Raw genomic sequence first — 24,952 nt, forward strand, 5'->3', positions numbered from 1 at the left:
AAATGAACGCGTTGGGTCAGAGCTCTGAAGAGCTGCCCAGGCCCAGTGTCCAATGCCTGCGACTCTCCTGCAACAGCCTCGTTTTTATTTGCAACTATATGTTTGTTTTCCTGGTTCATGACTGGATCTACCACCCCGTCTGTAACTTCCAGAAAGGAAGAGACCTCCTCTCTCTGCTCCCCGCTGGCACACGGCAGGCACTCCACACAGATGGAAGGAACAGAAAACCCGTCGGACTCGTTCCAGACTGGAGGCGGGCTTGGGCACAGAGAGGGGCAGATGTTCCTACCTTGTTCCTCTGCTCCAGACGCTCGCCACTCAGCAGATTATTCCTGTCATCCTCTCCAATTCTGCTTGAGTCCTCGTCCTCCTTGCTAGCCAGAAGCTACATGGAGCATGGAATGGTGTGAAAATGCAACCCAAAAATGAGTGCAGCATGAATATGTATGAATAAGTCGGTGATGTCTTTTTTAAAAGATGCAGAACAAAAAACAAACCAAAAAAAGAGGCAGAGACAAATGCCAAAGCCATGAAATAAAAATTAGCCGAAGTCAGAGCTGCTAGTTCTGGCAAATCACACACAGCTGCCTGGGATCATGCATAATTTAAGGACAAATTCCCCAAGAAATAAGGAAAGCCATTTCCCCCTGCCCTCGCATGGCCTTCCTGAGCTGCTGGAAATTGACTGTGCTGTCCGCTGTGCTGCTCCCATCCCTGCCATTGCTGAATTCACTTTCAGATTATATAAAAGTAACAAGATTTTGGAAAACAGCTATTGATGGAATTGAAACTATCAAATAGCGAGAAAGCAGTAAATGAAATTTACGGTGTGTCCAATTTATGCATCCCTTCCATTTAGCCCAGGGGATAAACCTCTTTTTGTACCGTCACACATCTGAGACAGGCAGTCTCAGCCACACTGCCATTTTGCTGACAAAAAAGTCCTCATCGCTAATGAGTGGAGTATCCAGCTTCCCTGACAATAACTTTATGCTTTTGAAAATGAAAGAGAGTTATTTCTAAAGACTGCGTAAATCCCTAATGCTCTGAAGAAGTGTAAACCCCAAAGCTTCTGCAGTTTGCGTTCTACAGAACAGACAGTTCAGTGTTCTCAACGGGGCCAGATCTCAGCTCTCTGGAAGAGGGAAAATTCTAGGCACGAGACACCCGGATTAACCAACTAAAAAGTGAGAGGGAAGGTAGCCAACGCTGTTTCAAAAACTGTACCAAACCGCATCTCACCGATGAAGTAGTGACCACTGCACCACAGCGTTAAAACAGGAGCCGAGTCCCAGCCGCCTGCTGGGCACGTTGTACATATGACGTATCTAAGGTTCTATCTCCATACCATGATTTCATGAATTCCCACATTTAGTCAATCACCCCACAATTTTCCCAGCCCAAGTTAAACTTTTCTGATCTTCCTTCTAAAAGAAACCCTTTTTTGGAAGAAGAAAAACAAAACAAAGCAAACTGACTTCACAAAGTCTTTTACAGAAAACTTCCCAGGATCAGAATACATTCAACCCAACCATCCTAATCAGGATCAAAGAGGACTGATGAGTCTACAAATCTTACTACACTATCAAGCATTCAATACGCTAAACATGTGTAAGTGTATTTCCTAAGGCATAAAAGTTTCTGAATACGGATGAGGAACTTCTCTCCCTCTGTTGGTTTCTTCCCTCATTATTAAAACATGCTCAAGTTACCAACTAGGACAATCAAATTTGTCGGTGGGAGTATAAAATGTTAAACTACTTTAGAAGAAGTCCTGGCACTTTCTTATAAAGCTAATAACCCTATGACCCAGGAATTCCCCTCCTAGGTATTCATCAAGAGAAATGAAAACATATGTCCACATAAAGATTTGTATATAGGGCTCCCCTGGTGGCGCAGTGGTTGAGAGTCCGCCTGCCGATGCAGAGGACATGGGTTCGTGCCCCGGTCCAGGAAGATCCCACATGCCGCAGAGCAGCTGGGCCCGTGAGCCATGGCTGCTGAGCCTGCACGTCCGGAGCCTGTGCTCCGCAACGGGAGAGGCCACAACAGTGAGAGGCCCGCGTACCGCAAAAAAAAAGATTTGTATATGAATGTTCACATCAGCTTTTATCATAATAACCAAAACCTGAAACAATCCAAAACAATCCAAATGTACATCAATAGAACAAAGAAATTAGAATATATGTATACAATGGAATACTACTTAGCAATAAAAAGGAACAAATTATTCATTCACGTAACAGCATGGATGAATCTCAAAAACACGCTGAGTGAAGGCAGCTTCACACAGAAGAGAAGATGCTTTATGATTCCGTTTCTATGAAAGTCTAGTACAGGCAAAACTAATGGTGGAAGAAAACGAGAAGAGCGGCTGGAGCAGGGGCGAGTGGGAATCGACTAGAAGGGACACGAGGGATCGTGATAGAAGTTTGGGTTACACAGGTACATACATTCGTAAAACTTAGCAAACAAAGACTTACGAATTCTATATTTCATCGTGTGTAAATTTAAACTTAAAACAAAAAATAACTATAAACATATTGAAGGAAAAGATATACATGTTGAAGTATTTAGGGGGAAGCGTATTGATGTTTGTGATTTATACTAAAATTTATCAAAAAGATATGATGGCTGGTGGGAACGGTTAACAGTAGAATCTAAGGGGTGAGTATATGGGTGTCCACCATGAAGTTCTTTTCACTTTGCTAGAATTTCTTCATAATAAAATGCCGGGGAAAAGCCGCTCTCATTTGAAAAAGAGCAAAATCACTACGTTTTTCCTTCCTGGTTCATCAGCAGCTCTGGTCACTGAGTGCTGCCCGCCTCTCTCCAAGCTTCTTGAAAGAACTCTCCATCCTCACCTTGTGCAGCGTGGCTTTTGCTGCCAACGCCCTCCAGAAACTGCTCGTGAAAGCTCCCCAAGACCTTCTAATGCGGGAGATGGAACCAACCCTCCTGGGATTAGGGAAGAGGCAGCAAGGCGCTCCTCCCCAACCCTGTGGATCAGAGAAGGGTCTCCCTGAAGTTTAGCCGAGCAGAGTACTGTGAACCCGTGTCATTCCAGTTGAAGCAGCAAAAGCATCCGAGTTACCCTTCATTTCCAGAACCACAACCACACCGTGACTCAACACACTGAAATAAACATTCTCTTCCATTTCTCTTTACCTCTGCAGACGTGGTTAAAATTAAAAGCCAGTTTCCAGCAATGATCAAGAAATTCAATGCTGTGGACACAGAGACATGTCCCGCATGCCACATGTGACTTATCAGTTTTCAAAGGCAAGATCCCAGAGAGACTGATGCGTCACTGCAGGTGGGCTCTGTTTCGGGCCCACCACCACCTGGAGGAGTGCCCCACACCTCCAAGCGCCCACCGGCGCCGCCTTCATTTCCCCACCCTCACTGCTCCTCCATCCACCACCGCGTGGCCTCGGTCCCCCTCACTCTGCTGAAACTGCCCAGGTCACGAATGATTTCCCAGCCGTTTTTCTCTTGTTTTCTCAGAGTACGTGACACTGTAAGCACGCCCTCCCTAAGCATCGCTCCCTAACAACTTCACTGGCCTGGTTCTCCCCCTGCCTCTTGAGCTATTCTTTCTTGACCTTTGCAGGCCCCCTGCTTCCTCCAGGAGGAAATTCCCTTGACCTCCCAAGAGGAGGCCGGGCCCATCTCCACGCCCGCGTGCACTCCTCCAGGCCCTCGCCAACCTCCGCGTCTCTGCATCACGGACTCCATGGGGCAGGGACCCTGTCTGTGTTCCGCTGTAACACCAGGGCCTGGTGCTCAAGACAACACTGCTAAAAGGACAAACAAATGAATCAAGACTTTTTTCAAAACGACAGCTGGAACCAACAGGTTTTCGGGATTACCCCGGTCTTGCTACTCCAAGTGTAGTCTTTGGAGCAACGGAAGCCTGTGAGAAATGCAGACTCCCGGGCCCCGTGCCAGGCTCACTGAGCCAGAATCTTCACGTTAACAAGGTCCCCAGGAAATTCACACGCACGGTAAACTTTAGAAGCACTGCCCTATGGTGTTGCTAAAACAACACTGAACAGAGTCAGAAAAGGGTTTAGTTCCAACTCTGCCACTAATTTACTAAAAAAGTAAAATTAAAATAGCTGCGTTTTACATATTGAGTGCCTACTACATGCCAGGCACGGTGCCAAGGGCTTTATAAATCGGGTACAACTCATAATAACTTATGAAGTCAAAATGTTAGAAACTTCCTCCTTTCAATGAAATTCAATCTGCTTCTGACAAACCAAATTTCATTCTGTTGGTAATAACAGATGTTAACAAGCACCTTCTACTTCTGAGTACCACTTCTGTCCTCTGAGTCACATGAGGTCTATTTCTTTTTTTTTTTTTTTTTTTTGCAGTACGCGGGCCTCACTGCTGTGGCCTCTCCCGTTGCGGAGCACAGGCTCCGTGGCCATGGCTCACGGGCCCAGCCGCTCCGTGGCATGTGGGATCTTCCCGGACCGGTGCACGAACCCATGTCCCCTGCATCGGCAGGCGGACTCTCAACCACTGTGCCACCAGGGAAGCCCAAGGTCTATTTCTTATTCAAAAGGACAGCCCTACATATATCTGAGTTCAATTAAATTATGCCCCTTAATCCATGTTTCCTCTCCATGCCAAAAAAAAAAAAAAAAAGCAGTTTTCTAACCATCCCCTAAAAATGACAACATAAGTAAATAATGACAGCGACTAACCGCTTCTGAGCGCTCGCCCACGAATCCCCCCCCCCAGGGGTGACAACGGCACGTCACACAGCTCATGGCTTACGATGCTCACCGCCCCCCCGCTGCCACTGCAGTCCGCTCAAATCACTCCTGAACGGCAATTCTCAACCACACCGTTCTGTAATACATAAACTATAACCAGTAAATAAATACAAGGAAATAGGGGCAACCTCATTACAGATTTTTTCTTTTTTTTCTTGATGTACTTTAAAATAAAAGGATGCCTCTTCTTGGCCTTTTGTTGGTTTGGCTGGTTTTTCAGTGACCTGCCCGCATGCAGGGAATAAGCGCTGTGTGCCCAGCAGGAGGGAATCCAGCCCAGGGCCACCGTTTTGAAGACACAGCTGCCAAAATGAATCAAGGGCTTCCTACTCTTTATAGCCTTGGTCGAATTAAAAGTTGCGGAGGCAGGGGTGTGTAACACGAAAATAAATCACGTGCCTATTTTATACACATATCTATCCGTGTCTGGACCTTTGACCTAGTCATTACTCATCTGGGAACACAGTCTAAGGAAAAAAGGCCTACACCCTGAAAATGATTTGTGTCCAAAGACATTCATCAGGTGCATCACCGGAAATATCTACATGTCCGACAACAGTGGCGCAGCTAGCGTCTCTCAGATGGCGTAAGAGGTTATAACACAGCAGCCACTGGAAAGAAACAGGACACAGGACTGTGTATGTACTGTGGGTGGGCACGCACACGTTCAAATACACAAATAGAGAAGGAAAGATTCCAGGAGGTTAATTAACTGTGTTTTAATGTGACAGGATTAGGGGTCATTTCTTTATTTTCCAAGTTTTAGGCAATGCTGTGGGTTAATTAAATATTGGAGCAAAAACTACTGAATTTTAAAAATACAAAATATATCTGCTGTCTGTTTTTTTCCTTTTCTGATTTGTAGGCTCCCAGAGCACTGGAGCAGTGCCAGCCCCTACTCCACAAGCCCTGCTGCCCAGAAAAGGCTGTGGACCACGGAGGCATTTCCCGTTTGTCTCTGCCTCGTTGCTCATCCAAGGAGAGCCACACACACTCCCAGGGAACAGCAGCCTCTCCTTGCTGCCATCCCACCCTCACCCCTAACAGCCTCTCCTCAAGGATTATCGTGGGAGCGCCATCCTGCCCGTGCGGATCTCCCCATCGCCTGCCGGGGAAGACGGGGCCTGTGCTGCGAAGGACACGACTATTCATAGGGAACATCAAGTTGATGTGCAACCTGACAAATGACTCCAATCTGAATCGGCTGCTATTAAGATCTCAGAGTGGCAAGAGGAAAATCCCTCTGTTCTCCAAAGGACATAATAGGACATTTAACAGATTTCTTTCAAAGGGCAAATGAACAAACACTCGCCGTCTGACACTCAAATGAAGCAGGTGACGAATGGGCTGCTTATTAAAAATGCCACAAAAAAAAAAATGCCACATTGGGAAAAACAAACCAAGAGACTTGTTTCTCCCTAAATGGGCTGCAGATATTCTTGCTTTTCAAAATTATCTGGAGCCCTGGAGACTAAGCTCAATAACATTCCCTCTCTCCAAGGGAGCAGATGGCCAGAGCTCCGCATAAACACCTTTGAGCGTTTCCCACCTTGAACGTGGGAGGAGACAGATGAAGGCTGACATATCTTTCCCCAGAAATGGTGTGGCAATGAGACCTCCATTTCCCTGGCACGCCAGGCTGAGCTCAAGACAACCCCAACGAGGAAGGTTCTGGGGGATCCAAGTACAAAAGGCCCTAGTGCATTTCATGATGAGAACAGTTCCAGTCTTCTGAAACTAAGTAGCATAACACAGGCATTGAGCAAGGCGCTTCCTGGGGGAGCGTCAGGCCAGGTAGGGACTAGAGGGAGGAAGTGGCAAGCTTCTCCTCGCTGTCACAACATCAGGGCCCTCTACTGTGCGGTCGGGTTGAGAACAGAGAAAATCGGAGCCAACACCCCACAAAGGTGAGCAGAGAGCCAGAGTCACGGGGTGAAGGGGCTCCCCCCGCTTTCCCTGGGGTGGGCTAACGGAATGGGCCCACACCCTCAGTGGGTACAAAAGCCCAGGAACCACACGCGCTTTAGTGCAGACACCAGATCTAACCTTCCGTGGCCCTTCCAGACTTTCAAATGTCACCAGTGGAAAACTCCCATAGTCAGGAAGCTGAATTTGTGGGCTCACGGGACGCCGACTCTGTACTCGCTGTCGGGTCGTCAGTACACAGCAGAGTGCAGGGGTTCCTGGGTACGCGTGGGAATAAACTGCACACATCTGGTCAAATCCAGAAGCCAGATGCCGTGGGAGTGACAAGACGCATTTAGAGGATTAATACAAAAAGTAAATGAAAAGTGTGTTTTCTCGTGTGTTTCTCCATGGTAAGGGGTTCATTAAGGCTGCAGCTACACTACCCAAGCTACGTGGGTGACGTGGCAACTCTCCAGGCCCCTGAGACCAGACCAGTCATCCAGATGTACCATCTACGCCCAGATCCCAGGGCCGGACGTGGAGTCCAAAGCATCACAGCACATCGAGTGTGTCCACGCGGATACGACCCAAACCTGCGGGACGCTCCGACAGACCTGCTGACCTAAGAGGGCCCTCAAAGCCCGTCCACGGCAGGGGGAGTTTCAACAGAGACCTCCCAGGAGAGATGCAGCCTGGAGACGTGTGTGTGGGGGGGGTGTCACTCTCTGTGTGATTAGCACGCGAGAACGAGAACATTCTTTCTTACCTCCATCTGATCTGCCGACTCAGGCCTGTCCTCTCCCGGGAAGCCCATGCAGGAGAGATCAAAAATAGTTTTCTTCAGGTGCCGGTTGTCCGCGTACAGCTCCTTCACCAGCTGGATAAGGTCACCGACCTGGGAGATAAGAGCAGGAGAGGACTGACTACCCACGGGTACACTGCTGCCTCCCGGGGCCACGGCTACGGAGGAGACGTCCTGCATCACAGTCACGGAGAGTCAGGTGGCCTGACTCCAGGCTTCAGGCTACCCTGGGTACAGTGAGAAAAACACCAGCATTTCTGTATTCTAACCCCAGCGCCAGACTTCAAGGCAAAGAGATCCTGGGCAAGCTGCCTGGTCTAAGTCTCCATTTCTACATGTGTGGAATGGGTTCCCGTGAGCACTGAACGCGATCACGGTCACAGCACACTACAGCCCTCGGCACGGTCTAAGTACTCTGTCCGTGACGCAGATATGGCCTCTGCCTTGTACTTGAGACCCTCTGGAGGAAAACCCCCCGAGACTGAAACTTCCGAGGCTTGCCAGAGGCTTATTGTACAGCATCCACCTTCCTCTTTCTATGCCTCTCTAGCACCGTCCATAATAACAACAGTCCTCAGTCATAAAGCAATTCACGGCTGCTAAACTACTCCCACAAGCTTTAGTCAATCGCTCCTTACAAAAATCCCGAGGAGGCGGACAGCAGTATGACTGTCCCCGTTTTACAACAAGAAGCCCGAGACACAAAGAAGTTCACTGCCCGAGGTCCCAGAGTTGGGGTGCCTGGAGAATTCAGTGACATACAACAACAGCCAAAGTGCCCGGTCGTGTGGGCAGGGGCAGCTGCCCGCACAGAGGCAGAGCCGGGCCTCGACTCCCGGTCCAGGGCTCCTCCTTAAGGCGCAGGCCTTGCGAGGCCAGGTCCATAAGCATCTGAGCAGACACCACCTTCATTCCCCGCAAGCTTCAAATCACAACGGCTAGTGATTTTCCAAACCCTTCTTAAGGGGATAATCATTAGCCCCTCAAAGAAAGTGGGAAATCCCACCCTAACCACACACAGCAGGTGTCCACTGCACCAAAACATGAACACAACTCGGACCCAACCTCAAGGAGGTTATATCATAGAGGGAAGAAGAAAACATTCTGATTCTACAAACATTCACTAAGTGCCAACAAAGGGAACTAGCTCCTGCCCTTAACACAACCACAGTAGGTACGCGCAGTGGCTATTACCGTGTCTATTTTCTTCATCTTCGAAACACTAACAGATGCCTCAATGCTTCTTGTTCCACTCCTCCCAAAACACCAACATTTTTATAGTTCTCCTTCTTATCTCTTCTGCATCTTACATCTGCTGTTTTTCCTCTCTCTCTGCTGAAAAAGCCTTCCAACCAGATAAACTCCTATTCAACCTCCAAAACCACTTCAGGTCTCACTTCTATTGAGAAGTTTCCTGTGATCCAGTGAGTACCTCCCAACCCCCGACAGCTAACCTCTCCTTCTCGGCTACCCCTAAACCTCGCACCTCTGCCTATTACAGCCACCCTTGCACTCCACATTGCCACTGCTCCTTCACATGACTCTCTACTCCACCGGCATGTGAGTTATTCCCAGACAGAAACTCAACCTGTCATACATAGATGGTAATTTTATAATAAATCACAGTGTCCTCTGAGCCCACACTTCCTATTCTTATCAATGGCTCTTAGAACCTTGAAATACAAAGCCACTCTAACCACACCAATGATCAACAGATTGAAAACCTTTCCAGTTTTAGAAAAGATTTACTGATCAACCTTGAACCTTTATTCTTTCAAAAAGCATCAATTACCTCCCACTATGTGTGCCAGGCACTGGGAAATCAGAAATAAATAAGATACACTCACTCGCTTTAAAATGTTCACAGCCTAGTGGAGATACAGAAGAATACCCAGCTAATTATAGATCAGTATGAGAAGGACATCAGTGCAGTCAGGTACAAGAAGAGAGGAGAATGACCCAAGGGAAAGGTGGCTAATTCTAGGGGGGATAGAGAGCATTTCCCAGGGGAGACGGAGCCTGGGTGGGGTCCTCAAGCCTCAGAAGGCGTGCATCAGACACGGGGTAGGGACTCCAGGGAACGTACATCAAGGGGAAAAAAGATAGGCAGGGAGAGAGGGAAGAGAGGCGGGGAGAAGGGCTTTCAGAATCTTACACCTCTGATCAGGAACCCAAGAGACAACAAATAACCAACAAAGCAGTGAAAGTTAATAGGTCAATACCTTTTCCTTAAGCTCTTCTTGAGAAAAATGTTCCACTTGAAACCGATTGTGCTCTTCAAGGCAAATACTCAGATAAGATGTTTGATCACTATAAAATGAAAATGGTTCTTCTGCACCAAAAGAAAAAAAAAAGCGGGGAGGAGGAGAAAAAGAACATCAGAAGTAGATCCTTCCCAGACAATTCCCCGTGCAATCCATCTAAGGCACTTTGAATTGGGTAGCGGGGGAAAGGGAGATAAGCACACACAGGGAGTTTAATGCACCACCTTTGGAGCAAAAGTAATTTTCTTCTTTCTCTACAGGCTGGTATCTCAATGTATGGTTTCATCGTGGGCTGTAGGCTTTCACTGTGGCCAACTCTGAATTATAATTTGCATATCCAGTGCTGTACCTGGAGTCCATTCTGAGTGGCACAAGCAAATAGTGATTTTCAATTTAAATGAGGGAGTGATTCTGTTTAAGTGAAAATACAGGAAAATTAGATGTGAGCCTCAAGGGTAGAACTCAAAAGCGCCTGATGTGTTTTTTACCGGCCCCAGAGCCCGCCATGGGAGCGAGCACACCGAGTACAGAAACCGCCTACGAGACCTATGATGAGAGACTCTCGGGTCACCCACGGACGGGTCGGCCTTCTCTGCACCAAAGGTCACCCTCTCACAGGGAGCAACGGTGCAGAGAAGGGTCACGCTGTTCACTGAGTGGAGCATATCCACAAGCATGATCTCACTCAACACGTGTGGGTAAGAGCTGATACGCCTCGTATAGAGGAAAGAGCTAGACTTCGAAGGAAGATGTCCTGCCTCCAATCTGGGTAAATCAACCCCCACTGCCACCTCAGTTTCTTTACCTGTGATGTGACGTCAATGTCTACTCGATCCAGTGGGACAACGGTCAGGAGCAGAGGTGAGAAGTTAAGTGCCTGCCGCTGTGCCTGGTACACAGCGGGCGCTCAGGAAATGTCAAACCTACCACTGCTATTACTGATTGTAAGCAGGAATTACAATCAGTAATGAGGAAGAGAAAGGAAAGGAAGGCTAGAGATAAGGAAAGGAAAACGCCAACCCAGACACCACGGGGCTCAGGTTCTAGCAAAGGAGGGAGCCAGATACAGCTGTCATGAGCACAGCAGTGCCCGTACCACAGGACCCTCCCTAGCTGAATCCACGTGCGGTCATGACAGTGTGAAAAGCGATGCTTCAGCAGGAAACAGAGGTTTCACCCGCACGTGTCTGTGCAGTGGGGCTCTCTGCAGTGGGCGCCGTGGTAGGCAGAGCCCAGATGTTTAGGGTGATGAGGGCCACTGACCACAGAAAGGAAATGGCAAGGCCCCAAGGTTATCTGGAGTTAGAAGAGTCAAACAATGCAGAACACAGCAGGGGCAGCGAGGAAGCAGTCCTGCAGCAGGCCCTCTGCGGAATTAACACTACCTGCTGGGCCCTTTGACTCCGCAAGCCAAAGCCAGACAGGTACAGACTAGGAGAGCAACAGTAACACCATCACTGCAAAAAAGCCTTCCCAGACGAAATCCCCGGGGTGCCTCGCCTCCTACCGCAGTCTTAGGACTCTCTTAAAGTTCAGCCAAGTCCCTCCGGGTGGGAAAACCAAAGGGAAATACATACAAGAGAGCACGTACCTTCCCGCCGCCGGATTTCACTGATCTGCTCCTCCAGGGCCTTCTGCAGGTTCTGATAGGAGAGCACATCGCGCTCCAGCCGCTTCCGCAGCGCAAAGATGCTGTTCAACTCAGCTTGCAGGTTGCTGACACTTGGTAAAACAAGACGCCGGAATTTTAAAACAGACCTACTTGTGCTTTAAAATGCAAAGCCCAGCAAGCCTTCCTTTGATTTTTATGTCATTTGTGGGGTTTTTTCTGGTTATAAAAGTAAATACGTGTTTATAGAACATTTATAATAGAAACGTATTAAAAAAAAAAAAGCAAAAGTTACCATAACCCGACTACCAAAAAACACATGGCAGACTATTTCCTCCCAATCTTTTTCCCTGAGTATTTCTATAAGGTTGAAATCATTCTGGACATATAATATACTAAGTTGTGCATTTCTCATTTAAATATTTCCCTACATTTTCAGAAATAATTTGCAAATGTCATTTTTAATGACTATATAACATTAAATCGGGTGAATGTCCCACCATTTAACTCATCCCCTATTAGTGGACATTTGGGTCATTTCCAAGTTTTTGCTACAGATGTAGCTAGGTGGAAGTAATTTAATTCCCCAGAATGTTTCTCTGGAATAACGCTTTGCATGGGCTTGGGTATGGAAGGAAGGCTCTCCACAGAAGAGAAGGCGACAAGGAGAACGTCGGCCATGTCACCCCTAAAAGAGGTGGCATTGGAGGTAAAGGTGAGGGGCAGCAGGGACAAGAAAAAAGAAAAGGAGAAGACTGAGAGTCAATAATAGGAGGAAGAGACGGACCAATTTAGGGGTCAAAAGAAGTCTACAGTAATGGGTTGGCCACTCACAAATGCAGAGTAGAATGGATTTTTATTGGAGGGGTGGTGATGTCAAGTATCACGTCTGGGTCAGTGTAATACGGTACTGACCTGCACAGAGAGCCTGCAAGAAACCAGCAACCCAGAACTCAGAGGAGGCCATGAAGAAGCACACCTCCCAGAATCTGCACTGACGGGGGGAGGACTGTCCCACAGACCTGCCTCCAATGATGCAAATGTTCTGTATCGGCGCTGCTGAATACGGTACCCACTAGCTGAACGTGCCTACTGACCATTTGAAATGTGGCTACATGCTGAGGAACTGAATGCTTAATTTTTTAATTTATATGTATGTAGTCACATGGCTAGTGCCTACTGAACTAGGCAGTGCAGTTCCTCAGGCAGGGCTCCGGACTCCTACTGACATGCACGTGGCAGGAGTCTGAACCGGTTCTCTCAGAGGAACAGAGGCTCCAGCAGACACCTGAGTAACGTAAATATTGTTTCAATGAAAATCTCTGCGCCTAAAGCCTTGTTTCACACTCAGGGTTAGCTTCTTAAGATGGATTCCCAGCAGTGCAATTACTGGGTCAAAGTATGTGAACATTTTTTGAGACTACGAAAACGCCTTAACATATCAGAAAGCCTTTTTTAAATATCAAGAAATACGTCACTCTGTCCAGCGTCTGACCTATTTTTCCCTGAAAGGGTCCATCAACACTTTGAAACTGCTGGAAGAAGTGTATGAAAATGTGGATTTGTTTTAGGGAGAGGGTCCATGAGCTTTCATCAGACTGTTCGAGAGGGGTCCACAGCCCCAAATGGTTAGGAGCCATCGCTCTGAAATATGTGCGCCACAGACTCAAGCCCCACTTATCCTCCAGCGATTCCTTCCAGCTCCGTCCATCGAACTGCACACATAAATCAACATCTATTGGAAGGAAAATAAACCATTATGTCTAATCTTCTATGCTTGCTGCTTTGAAGATGGTTCACTGTGAAGCAGCCTCCTTGCAAGGGAAGGGGCCCTCCCAGCAGCCTGTACCTAGCTCCATTTCAAGACAATCATAATGATCAATTTGTAAGGCTGATGGAAACCTTACAGAGGTGTCACAGCACAGCACTCGCTTGGATGCGGTCAGGCCGCAGACGCGTTTAACCAGTGGGGGAAGAAAGGAGATTGTTTTAGCGAAGCTCCTGCAATGAGGGCTAGGGAAAGCGACGGCTTCACTCCCTCTTCCATCTTCTGACAGGGTGAAAAGTACACAGCTGCTGCTCCTGCATCTGTCATTTCTGTTTCCCCAACTCCACGATCTCTGCAAGGTGTGAGGAGTCGGTGGAACAAAAGGAGCTTCACTCAGAAAGAAAGGACAGCCCTGAGCCTTCCTCCTTCTGGAGTGGAGTGGGGGAGGAGCCGGAGGACGCACGCCCCCATAGTGCCACCATTCACGAGCTCCATGACCTTGGCGGTCAGCTAAACTGCCCGAGTCCTGCTAGCCTCATCCGTAAAGTGGGGACAGTGCCTTTCCTTCAAGAGTGTTTTGAGGATTAAATGAGATGTTATAATGGAAAGCACTTAGCACAGTGCCTGACACACACGAGGTGCTCGACAAACATCACCTCCTTCCTTCCACGTATTCTAATGACTCCCATACAGCAGACATTTATACGCCAAGCTTTCTGCTACTCCTGGGTTACAGGCGTGATTTTCATCTGGAGATGACTTACACCCCCCAGGGCACATGTGGCAATCCTGGAGACACTGTTGGTTGTCACAACTGGGGCAGGGAGGGTGCTCCTGCCATGTAGTGGCAAAAGCCAGAGATGTCGCTAAACATCCTACAATGCACAAGACGGCCCCTCAAAAAAAGGACAAAAAGTTATCTAGCCCCGAATCCCAACAGTGCTGAGGTCGAGAAAACCTGAGTTAGAGGCAAAGTATAAACTGTCCTTGTCCTCCAGATGAGAGCTGTCTCAGTAAGGGCCTGGGCTCAGGAGCCACGGAGACTTGAGCTCTGAGAATCCCTAAGTGCAGGAGCTTGGGAAATACCCTCAACATCTCCAAGAGCAGATTTCCACTTCTGTGATATGGGGTTGAAGTGTCGGGAAAGGACCAGGCACACAGCTGCCCTTGGTCAGTTCCTCCCTCCCGCTCCCCCTTTCCAACTTTAGTTACAAGTACGTCATACGTCTCCAGAGTCATCCAGCTTTCACTGCCAGTTTCCAGAGAGTGAGCAGTGCTGGAGTTACCCCAGGGGGCTCCACCGGCCTTAGCCCACAATTCTGCCCTCTCGCTAGGGCAAGGTCTGAAGGCTCAAAACCCCCTGCAAGCTGAGTTTATGCACAGTGGCACACTGAGGCGTACGGAGGCTTTTCACGTTGCTGTTAGTCTTAATAAACGTTACCATTTGTTGAGTGCTTACTATCTGCCAGGCAGAATTAGGACTTCACACATTATCATCTCGTTTCAAACAACCCTGGAAGGTAGGTAGGGAGGTAGGTAAACAGGTAGGTCTATAGGCAGGCCAATCTCAATTGCACAAATACATATCCTGAGGCTCAGGGTGAAAAGTGACCTACCCCAGAGCTCAGAGCTGCTGAATGCATTTTGACTCTGAAGGTGAACAGGAAACCTTTTAAGCATCTCTATTAGTCACAGCCCTGACCCACCTTGGTCCCATGCACCTTGTTATTCACTAAGGAAGAGCCTATGAAAATCAGAGCCGCCATCAGTGACGCTGAGGAAGCCTGACAGCGGCCACATCCACCCCAGGGCCTCTCAGTGCCCAGAGTCAGAACTGGCCCCCGTCGGAGTAGCCGCACAATTAAACCCGCTGTGCCCATTCCCCCTCTGAGGTTCCCGGCGCTACTCAACCCTTCCCCCAAGTGAAAATGACGAGCAGCTGAGGCTTCTCGAAAAAGCTCACTTTCAGAGAATTTCATCAGCATGTTTTCATTTTCCTTAAACTCGCTTCAGATTAAAAATCCCGAAAACTCATAACTTAGAAGAAATGGGAGGGGGTTCATCCGCGAACACTTCCCAAGTGCTTACTCCACACCAGCCCCGTGACAGGCACTGGGAAATGCAGACAGCAAGACAGAACCCCTGCCCTGGGGGTGCTCACCTCCTCGGCCGAGACGCAGGCCACAGCAGCCAAGTAACAAAGGGAGGTGAGGGCAGCTGTGAGGGCAGAGGAACAGAGCGGGCCTCCTGACAAGGGGAACCCCTGAGGCAAATCCTCAAGGATGAGGGGGACGCAGAGCAGGGCGCAGATAGCTGCTGAAAGCAGAGACAGGAGACACCCGGCCCCGGAACAGTGAGGACCCCATTAGCGCTGGAGTGAAGGGCAGAAGAGAGGCAGCAGTGAGGGCTGGGTTTTCTTCACTTTTTATCATGGAAAATTTTAGACATTAGCACATGAAGACAAGTCAGTATAATGAGCCCCACACACACACACCTGCCCACACCCCTGTCCCAACAACCAGGGAGCCGTGGCCAATCTCGTTCCATCGGTGTCCCCGCCTGCTCCCTGCGCTGCTGTGCAGTGTGGAAATGAACCCCAGACATCATATCCTTCCACCTGTAACCATCCCAGTGCGCAGAGAGGTGACTCCTCCATGGGAGAAATCACTAAGGCCAACCCAGTGCTGGGCCACGAGAGGCCCAGATGTGTCACTTGCCCGTGGACACAGGCAGGGCAGTGGCAAGACCACTAGCCTATAATCAGCTCTCCTCCCCACGTCTCATTGCACCAAATCACCTCGGCAATTCTGTGAAGACACCAGTCACTCCGAGTCACTTATGGAAAGTAGGGATAATGATATTACTTACCTCACAGAACAGCAGTGAGGATTATAAGAGATAATACACGTGGAGGCGCTTTCTAAATCCATAATAAAGTATTATAAAAACCTGAGTAATTAGTATTAATGATATTTTTATCCTACATTTGCTGCCAAAAAAATCAGACAATTCCTGCTAGGAAATAGGTATATCTGATTTAAATAAGGCAATCACCATCCAAGCACTTTAAGCTTCCTAAGCAAAGTGGGAAGGCTTCACTGCCTCCGAAACTACCAGCATTTATTCAGAATATGTGTGTTACGCATGCACGTGATGTCCAAACAGAAACCCTTACCTGTCTGAGTCCTGCAGAGATTTCACCAGATGTGTATAGATGTCCTGCTCTTTCTTTAAGACCTGAATCAGCTCTTCATAGCCTAACTGTTGTTTTTCCTGAAAACGACAATGGGCATCTGTCATTAAGAGAAGAATTTTGAAAGCACACATCCTTACATTATGCAAACACATGTGGATAGTTCTGGTTTATAAATCCAAACAAAGGTGAACCCCTGTGCCTGGCTCCGGATCAGGCTGCAGTCAGAGGGCACCACCTGCAGGGGGAGTGGGGAATGACCGCACATCACTCACGGAGGAAGAAAGCTGAGCGCTGTGCTCCCGACAATACCCAACTGCCCTTCGTGAAACTTCCTCTGCCCTCCCCCCAGCCCCAACCCAGCTCAGAGCTGCTGGTCATTGTTTTCACAAAACTACAAAGAATGCCCTTCCACGCTTGTTCTTGCTACAAAGAAAAGAAATTCATCAACCAAAACCTGACAAGTTTTAGGGACAAGGCACTTACATTAAAATAGTAGGGGTCAGGTGAGCCACGCTTTCAAGGCACCACAAACAGACTGATGATAAAGAGATCTGAGGGGGACTCTGCCACTTACTAGCTATGTGACCTCAGCTAACCAGCTTAACAAACCTCTGTGAGGTTCAGGCTCCTCATCGATGAAGTGAGGATGTAATTTTGTGAATTTCACAAATGTGAAAATTTTTTTAGAGTTCAAATTTCGGCTCCGTCACTTCCTGGTTCTGGGACCTCAGGAAGTTACTTACTAGAGCCACCTGTAAAATGCTGGACAACAGCCGCCACCACCTTATGGAGTTACAGAGCAGATACAAGTTCAATTGTGTGCTGGAAGGAATCAAGGATCCCAGGGGAAATGGCCAATTCCAGTACTGATGCAATGAAATTCAAAAGCAATCCACGTCTACAGCATTCTGTCACACCAGAAAATAAGGAAGTGTTTAAATAATGGAGCACTGTCAAAAGGATACAGGAGCCAGTTTGAAAAGGCCAAGCCTGGGACAATTGAGCATCAAAACAATGATAGTAACACATTATAACCCACTGAGTGAAACAGAAACTCACATCCACACGGACATGAGTAAATGAGTACATGGGAAGAAGAACGGGCTTTTCTTTACAGAACAGCTAATAAATGTAGAAGGAATAATGGAATTAGAAGAATCGCCATTTGCTAACCATCATGGTAAGAAATTATTCAGCCACAAAACATAAAAGGAGGCTAAAACTAACGGGTGAAAGTTTGAAGAAGATCAGCATATTTACATAGACTCAAAATACCTCCCCTCAAATACTTACTAATTACAAAGGAAAAAAGAGTAACTGCATAGTCGAGACACCACGCAGACACCACCTTCACAGAGTTAACCCAAGTCAGCATGGCCGGTAATGCTTAGGTAACAAAGCTAAGCCGTGTACTGTCGGACAGGACACACCGAGGACACAGCGCTGGTCCTGTGACACTCCTGCCAAGGATGCCTCACCTGAAGCCAGGCACCAAGAAACATCAGACAGACCCAACGAAAGGACACTCCACGGCAGAACTGGCCTGGACGCTTCAAAAGTCTCAGGGCCGTGAAAGTCAACAGACTAAAGTCTACTAAATGCAACACAAGATCCTGAACTGGCTCCTTCCACTACAAAGGGCTTTACGGGACAGCTGGTGAGACACGAATGAGCCTGAGGGTTCGATGGTAGTCTGAGGGTCTCTGCTCAGTCCCTGGCTGTGACGGCTGTGCTGTGTCATACAGGAAAAGGTCCCTGCTGACACGAAGTACACACTCAAGTATTCAGAACTGACAGGGCTTCACACAGGCAACTTACTCTCCGATGGCTCAGGACAAGCAAAACCCTTTACTCTTGTAACTTGCCTATAAATCTGATATTATCTCAAAATAAGAAGAAAATGTTAAAATAAAGAAGTAAAGTGTGCAGGACACCTGGCACAGCGCCTGGCGCAGACCAGAAGCTCCTTAATGCTAGGGAGACACGGGGTCAGTGGAGAGAGAGGGGCTGCAAGCAGCCCTTGTGTCTCGTGGACTCAGCCTGTCGCCTGAAGTTCAGATAATGACCCAGGATAGGGCTTCCAACCCTAATGAAAACTCAAACATGAACGAGGGGAAAAAGGTACATCTTTATTGCCGCTAACCTCTAACTGAAATTGAGCGTTTCCTTCATTTAGGGGTTGAAGGAACACTGTTACTGCTACAAACCATAGTAGTACTCGGTGTTTTCCTGAGATTTTGTCATCAAAAGAAATAGTTACTTTGTATATGTTGCAAGTATCTCAAAATATTTATTCCCATCACTACCTCAAAACTGCAGCAGCCACTCTGTTCACCACTAGATCTTGTTATTTAACACATGAATAAAGAAGCACCATTTCTACAGCTGATTATTTTTTTATATTTTGATAACCAAATTTCAAAATAAGTGGTTTCCTTTATGATCCTGTGCACATATTTTGTGCATTTAAATACTTTTCCAGGGAAGAGGTCCTTGGCTCCAGCACACTACCCAAGGGATGCAGATGGCAAAAAGGTTAGCAGCCCCTGACCCAGGAGAACGCTGCTGTGCTTCTAGCCCTGAACGAAACAAGGCAAAGGCACCACCTGCCAACTGAGGGTTTCAAATGCTAACCCACCAGCTTGGTCATGAGAAGCTGGCCACCCACACTGCTAGAAATGTCAGGCCCTTTTGTAAATCGTGCCACATGACGCTGGCACAAGGAGCTCCCACCTGCCTTCTGTACACAGTCACCAGGGTCAGCTCCCACCCGTACACACCGCACGTAGACAGAGGGCCCCAGGGGAGCGCCTGGGAGGAACTCACCCTGGGATCAAGACGAAGAGGCTACCATGTCCTAAGGATGTCAGCCGTGGTACAAAGTGCTCTCCAGCATTTTCTCATTTAATCCTCACAAACCAGTGAGCTCAAGCATTACCACTCTCCCCATTTTGGTGATGAGGGAACCGAGGCACGGAGTCAGGGTGGTGAGGCAGGGTGTGGACCCAGGCAGCCAGGCTCCAGGGCCTGTGCTCTTTGGTCCACCCGTGAATGACCCATGATGGATGCAAAGCACTGGGAGTTTGACAAAGGTGACACAGTCGCTGTCAGCCACATAAAGGCCAGGCAACAGTGACGACGAAAATAAGAAGAACCTACTGCTCCTTGAGCATCTACCACCAAGGGCAGGGACTGTTAAGAGCGTGTGACCTTATTAGCTGTGTGACCTTGAACAAGTTACTCAATCTCTCTGTGCTTCAATATCCTCATCTGTAAGTAGAGGTAATAATTCTATATATCTCATAGGGTTGTGAAACAGATTAACTGAGCTAATCTATACAAAATTCTCACATGGATGCCTGGCACGGAGTAAACACTTACGGAGTGTCAACCGTAACTACCATTCCTACGCGCCAGTGCTAGGCCAGGTCCTTTACATAGGTCACCTCTAACCACAGTAACGACCAAGGAGGTATATTAATCTTCCCACTTTTCAGATGAATAAACTGATTCTCTGAGAGGACAGGTCATGTGTTTTAGTCCATTCAGCTAATAAGTGGCAGTCAGAATTTGTGCTTAGATAAGTAACCAACCAAGAGAACTAGGAAAAAACATGAATAAATGTGGACCTCAGGTGGATGTGGGAGACTCAGCTGTGGGATGTACATATCCAGTGAAAGAATCCCAACCCTGTATATATATACATATACATATATATATATACACACATACACATATATATGTATATATATATTTTTTTGGTTTTTTTTAAATTTTTTTGTGGTATGCTGGGCCTCTCACTGTTGTGGCCTCTCCCGTTGCGGAGCACAGGCTCTGGACACGCAGGCTCAGCGGCCATGGCTCACAGGCCCAGCCGCTCTGCGGCATGTGTGATCTTCCCAGACCGGGGCACGAACCCGTGTCCCCTGCATCGGCAGATGGACTCTCAACCACTGCGCCACCAGGGAAGCCCGCGACCCTGTATCTTAACTGGATCACCGTGGGCCTGGCTGGAAGCCCTAGAGGACTGCCCACTGCGGTGCAGGGCCTGGGTGCCCAGCTTGGTTCCCCTCTCCTCCTTTCAGGCAGCCATTCCAAACCTTCACCAGGTTTTCCAGGTCACTGCTCACCTCAGCCCCCACCCTCCACCTGCCAGCCGGCCACACCAGTGCTTGCTTTCCTGCCCTTCCATCTCCGTGGAACCAGGAAACTCCCTCCTCCTCCTCACAGACCACGCTCCATCAGTCGAGCCCTCTCCACTGACACCCTCCATGGTCCCTTACAGGGACCCTCCTCCAGCCCCACGGCACCCTGGTTCACCTTCACCCGGAGCTCGTGTACCAACCACGTGTTCACAGGCCTGGGGACCCCTTGCGGGCAGCAGCACCCCGAGCCAGGCACAGTGCTTGCCACAGATGCTCGCTGAAATGATGATTAAAAAGGTAAGAGGGGAACACAGGGACCAATGTGACTCTTCAGAGCAGAGATTCCTGTGGCTATTTTGCATAATGGAAGTCAGAGTGAGTCAACGTCTTCCTAGAAGCAAATTGCTCACCCATGTTAAATAAATGAACTCTTCAGAGCCATTTGGGGTCCCATTGCATCAATCACCTGCTCCCCTGCGCTGAATCATGCCCCATTAGAATGACGTCACTTGGCTCCCTCGGCAGAGCTGGCAAACCAGTGGGTCTCCTCGGCACAGAGGCAGAGGGCCAAGTGGCCCAGAGGGGGCCCCTGCTCAGCAGGAGCAACCAACCCCCCTGTCCCCTACCCTCTGTCCGCCATCCCCACTCTCCACCCCCGCCCTCCACCTTGCCTCTCCAAACAAGACAGAGCCCCAGAGTCTACGACCCTTGGCATCTGTGAGACTCTCCGGTATGTTCCCGGTAAATACTCCCTTTCATTGTTGTTTTGCTCAAACTCCTCAGCGTTGGATCCTACAGCTTGCAATCAAAAGAACCTTAACAAATACACTCACATTATTTTTAATCCTCTCAGGAGGTAGGCATGTAACTCCCCATTTACAGATTAGGAAGGTGAGCTTCAGTGAGAGGAGGTGACTTGCCCAAGATCACAGAGCTAATAAGCGGCAGAACGGACATTCTGACACCAAAGCCGAGGCATTTTCTACTCCACCATAGCTTCCTCAATGACTTGAAGGAAACGTATGTAATGGGCAGACCACAATCTGAAGAGGCAGCAGATATGTAAAGAGAGACCTTAATGGCTCACTTCTTGGTAATCAGGGCAATTTAGTGGCCTGACAGATGGTGTCTATTTCAGTAGCTATATCACAGCTCTGCAACAAAGACATTTATTTTAATACTCAGGAAATTCAGCTGCAATATCCCAACCATGTCAATAGCCAAACCATAAATCTCTGGCTGCAGCAAGTTAAATATGGTCAGTGTGTTTTACTCTCTGTTCTTCAATTCCCTGGTCATCTAGCATTAATTCTCAGGATCACACATGATTAGAAGGAAAACAGACTGGCCAGAGCCAACGGAGACATCATCACCGCCTCAAGTTCTTCATAGAAATGGGGATATGAGGATATCATATGGGGATATGAGGAAATGAGGATAAACCCCAAATCAACACAAAATGGCCAAGGGCAGAGCAGAATAAATCCGTGTTTCCTACAAAGAAAGAACTACAACCTGAAAAGCATACCTTTCTTGGGGGGAAAATACCGTAGGCTGCAACAGCTGGGGTTTCTTAAACTGACACCTAGAAATTTTCAATTCCTAAATGATCATTTATAACCTTTTATCCTCGATTTGCAATTACTCTTGCAGAACAGAATTAAAACCTTTGCTAAAATATGTAGGTATTTTGCACAGTCATTTAAGCATCACCAGGATCTAAAATATGACTGAAATGCCCACGGGATGACTTTATACTTGTGTTTCTAAGAAGTACAGACAGCAGCCAGCACAAAAAACTAAAACACAATGCGGTGCAGATGATCAAACTAGTGACATGAAACATTAAAATACTCTGTTAGTAAATTTAGAAACGTTCTGTTCAACATTTAGACACTTTTTACATATCTAAAACACGATTCAAAATAGTAAAGTTTAACTAAATGTATTCAAATTAGTGATCATTTGTCCATCTAAAAAACCTGATGGGCTTCTATCTTGTTTCAAAACAGACTGTGCCTCGTGAAAAGATGCTCAACATCGCTAATCATTAGAGAAAATGCAAATCCAAACCACAATGAGGTACCACCTCACAGCGGGCAGAATGGCCACCACCAGAAAGTCTACACATAATAAAGGCTGGAGGGGGTGTGGAGAAAAGGAACCCTCCTGCACTGTTGGTAGGAATGTAAATGGGTGCAGCCACTATGGAAAACAGTATGGAGGTTCCTTAAAAAGTTAAACAGAGGGCTACCATATGATCCTGCAATCCCACTCCTGGGCATATAGCTGGAGAAAACTCTAATTCAAAAAGGCACATGCACCCCAATGTTCACAGCAGCAGTATTCACGATAGCCAAGACATGGAAGCAACCTAAATGTCCATCGACAGCTAAATGGATAATGAAGATGTAATGGAATGTTACTCAGCCATAAAAAAAGAATGAAATAATGCCACTTGCAGCAACATGGATGGACCTAGAGATGATCATACTAAGTGAAGCAAGTCAGAAAGAGAAAGACAAATATATGATACCACTTATATGTGGACTCTAAAACAATACGATACAAATGAACTTATTTACAAAACATAAAGAGACTCACAGGCATAGAAAACAAACTTATGGTTACCAAAGGGGAAGGGGGGAGGGGATAAATTGAGAATCTGGGATGAACAGATACGCCCTACTATATATAAAATAAACAACAAGGACCTACAATATAGCACAGGGAACTATATTCAGTATCTTGTAATAACCTATAATGGAAAAGAATCTGAAAAAGAATATATGTACACACACACACACAAACACACACACACACACACACACACACACGTGTATAACTGAATCACTTCACTGTATACCTAAAGCTAACACAACATTGTAAATTAACTATACTTCAATTTTTAAAAAACAGTTAAACAAGACTGTGTCTGATTATGGGTTAACGTGCATCTTAATATCCAACTAAATTTGGTCAAAATAAAGGAACTATTCACAAAATAAAGCAACTAAGTCACAAAACATTAGCCCTCTGAGATTTAGTTACTGGACTTGCCCAAGGTCACTCAGGTGAAGTGACAGAACCAAGAGAGGAATCCAGGCCTCCAGACTTCCGGCCCAGCCCAATGGCCAAGTTCTCGCTGACATTCTTATTCAAGAGGGATGGCAAAACGCAAATCCACAAATGGTCAGAGTTAAGAAGGAACTCCCACCGCTCAGGCAGCGGTGTGCTCCAGGACCAGAGCTGATACGGAGCGGATACACAGTGCAACAGCCGGTACTGGTGCTAAAATACTGAAACACGTCTACACCAGTTGTAAACTAACCCCTGATCCATGCACCCCAACCACCCCAGCCCCTCTCCAAGACCCAGGAACTACAGGGTTGGTGCCTGGCACAAGAGGAGGCCTCCGGGACCCCACTCCAGCCCTAGCGCCTGAGTCTGTTCTGATGGCTGTGCCCGTGCTCCACTGGTTGTTAATTATTTTGAGAATCATCCTTCACAAAAACCACAAGTCATGATCAGAGTCATTCATCAGAGAAAAATTTGCATAACAATTCCCCGTTTTCTGAACGTATGTACTTAATTAAAGCCAGGCTTAAAAAAAACCAACAAACCTTGGCCGACAGTGAACGCCTTTCTTTCCCATCTCTGGCTGCCTAGCTGTATTACAGGCAAGCTGCACATCAGAACAATCTGGACGCATCTCCACAAACCAGTATCATCAGTCATTCAATCAACAAACGTCCACTGAGCCAGACACTGGGATTCACACACGAACACCAGTTCCCTTCCCCTGAGGTGCCTCCTGGGGTGCGCAGGGCTCCAGGGAGGGGAAGCACCAAGGCGGCTCCGTAACGTCAACCCAAGGGCTAAGCGCTACGGTGGATGGATGTGCAAAGTGCCGCACAAGGGGGTGGACAAGGAGACGTCGCATTCAGCAGGCCAGGCAAGGAGCCCAGAGAAGGTGACACCAGAGCGGCAGCCCTAGGGGTGTGCAGGAGCCACCAGGTCAACAAGGAAGAAGAAGGCATTCCAGGCAGATGGAACAGCATGTGCAAAGGCACAGAGAGGTACAAACACGGAGTTTTCGGGAATCTGCAGGAAGTGAGGTGTTGTTAGAGATGATGGGGAATGAAAGAAAAGGAGAATGGAGAGCTAGCTTGGGGCCAGATCACGGAGGGCCTGCTGTGCCCTTGTAGGTGTGCATGGAAATGTTCAACTGGAAAATGTTCTTACCTCGAGATTACAGAGTTCTTGAGAGAGTTGCCCCCAGGAGGGCAAACATGAGGCTCATCTTTGAACAAGCTCTAGTTTCTCGGTTTCCCGAGCAGTGCAAATACTAACACTCAGCTGAAGGATACTAATCTGTAAGGAGGAAAGACTGAGAACCCCTCCTCCTACCTGCTGTAAGCTCATTTACCAGCACAAGGGCCTTGGAGGATCTTCAGGTCAGAGGAGTCA

General features: G+C 47.7%; 1 protein-coding gene across 5 annotated transcripts in view; it reads right to left on the reverse strand.

Moving 5' to 3' along the window:
• The window catches only part of CDK5RAP2 (CDK5 regulatory subunit associated protein 2), a 181,320-nt gene that overhangs the window by 70,071 nt on the left and 86,297 nt on the right, over positions 1-24,952 (reverse strand). For 4 of the 5 annotated variants that reach the window (XM_079927833.1, XM_079927832.1, XM_079927830.1 and 1 more), the window contains 5 exons: positions 16,317-16,414; positions 11,356-11,486; positions 9,723-9,832; positions 7,465-7,593; positions 290-385 (listed from right to left, as the gene is read on the reverse strand). In XM_079927833.1, the coding sequence (XP_079783959.1) occupies positions 290-385; positions 7,465-7,593; positions 9,723-9,832; positions 11,356-11,486; positions 16,317-16,414 (564 nt within the window). The remainder of the gene's footprint in view (positions 1-289; positions 386-7,464; positions 7,594-9,722; positions 9,833-11,355; positions 11,487-16,316; positions 16,415-24,952) is intronic. The other variant, XM_079927831.1, reaches the window with a different exon arrangement.

This window comes from Stenella coeruleoalba, assembly GCF_951394435.1.
Source record: "Stenella coeruleoalba genome assembly, chromosome: 7".
NCBI lineage: Eukaryota > Metazoa > Chordata > Mammalia > Artiodactyla > Delphinidae > Stenella > Stenella coeruleoalba.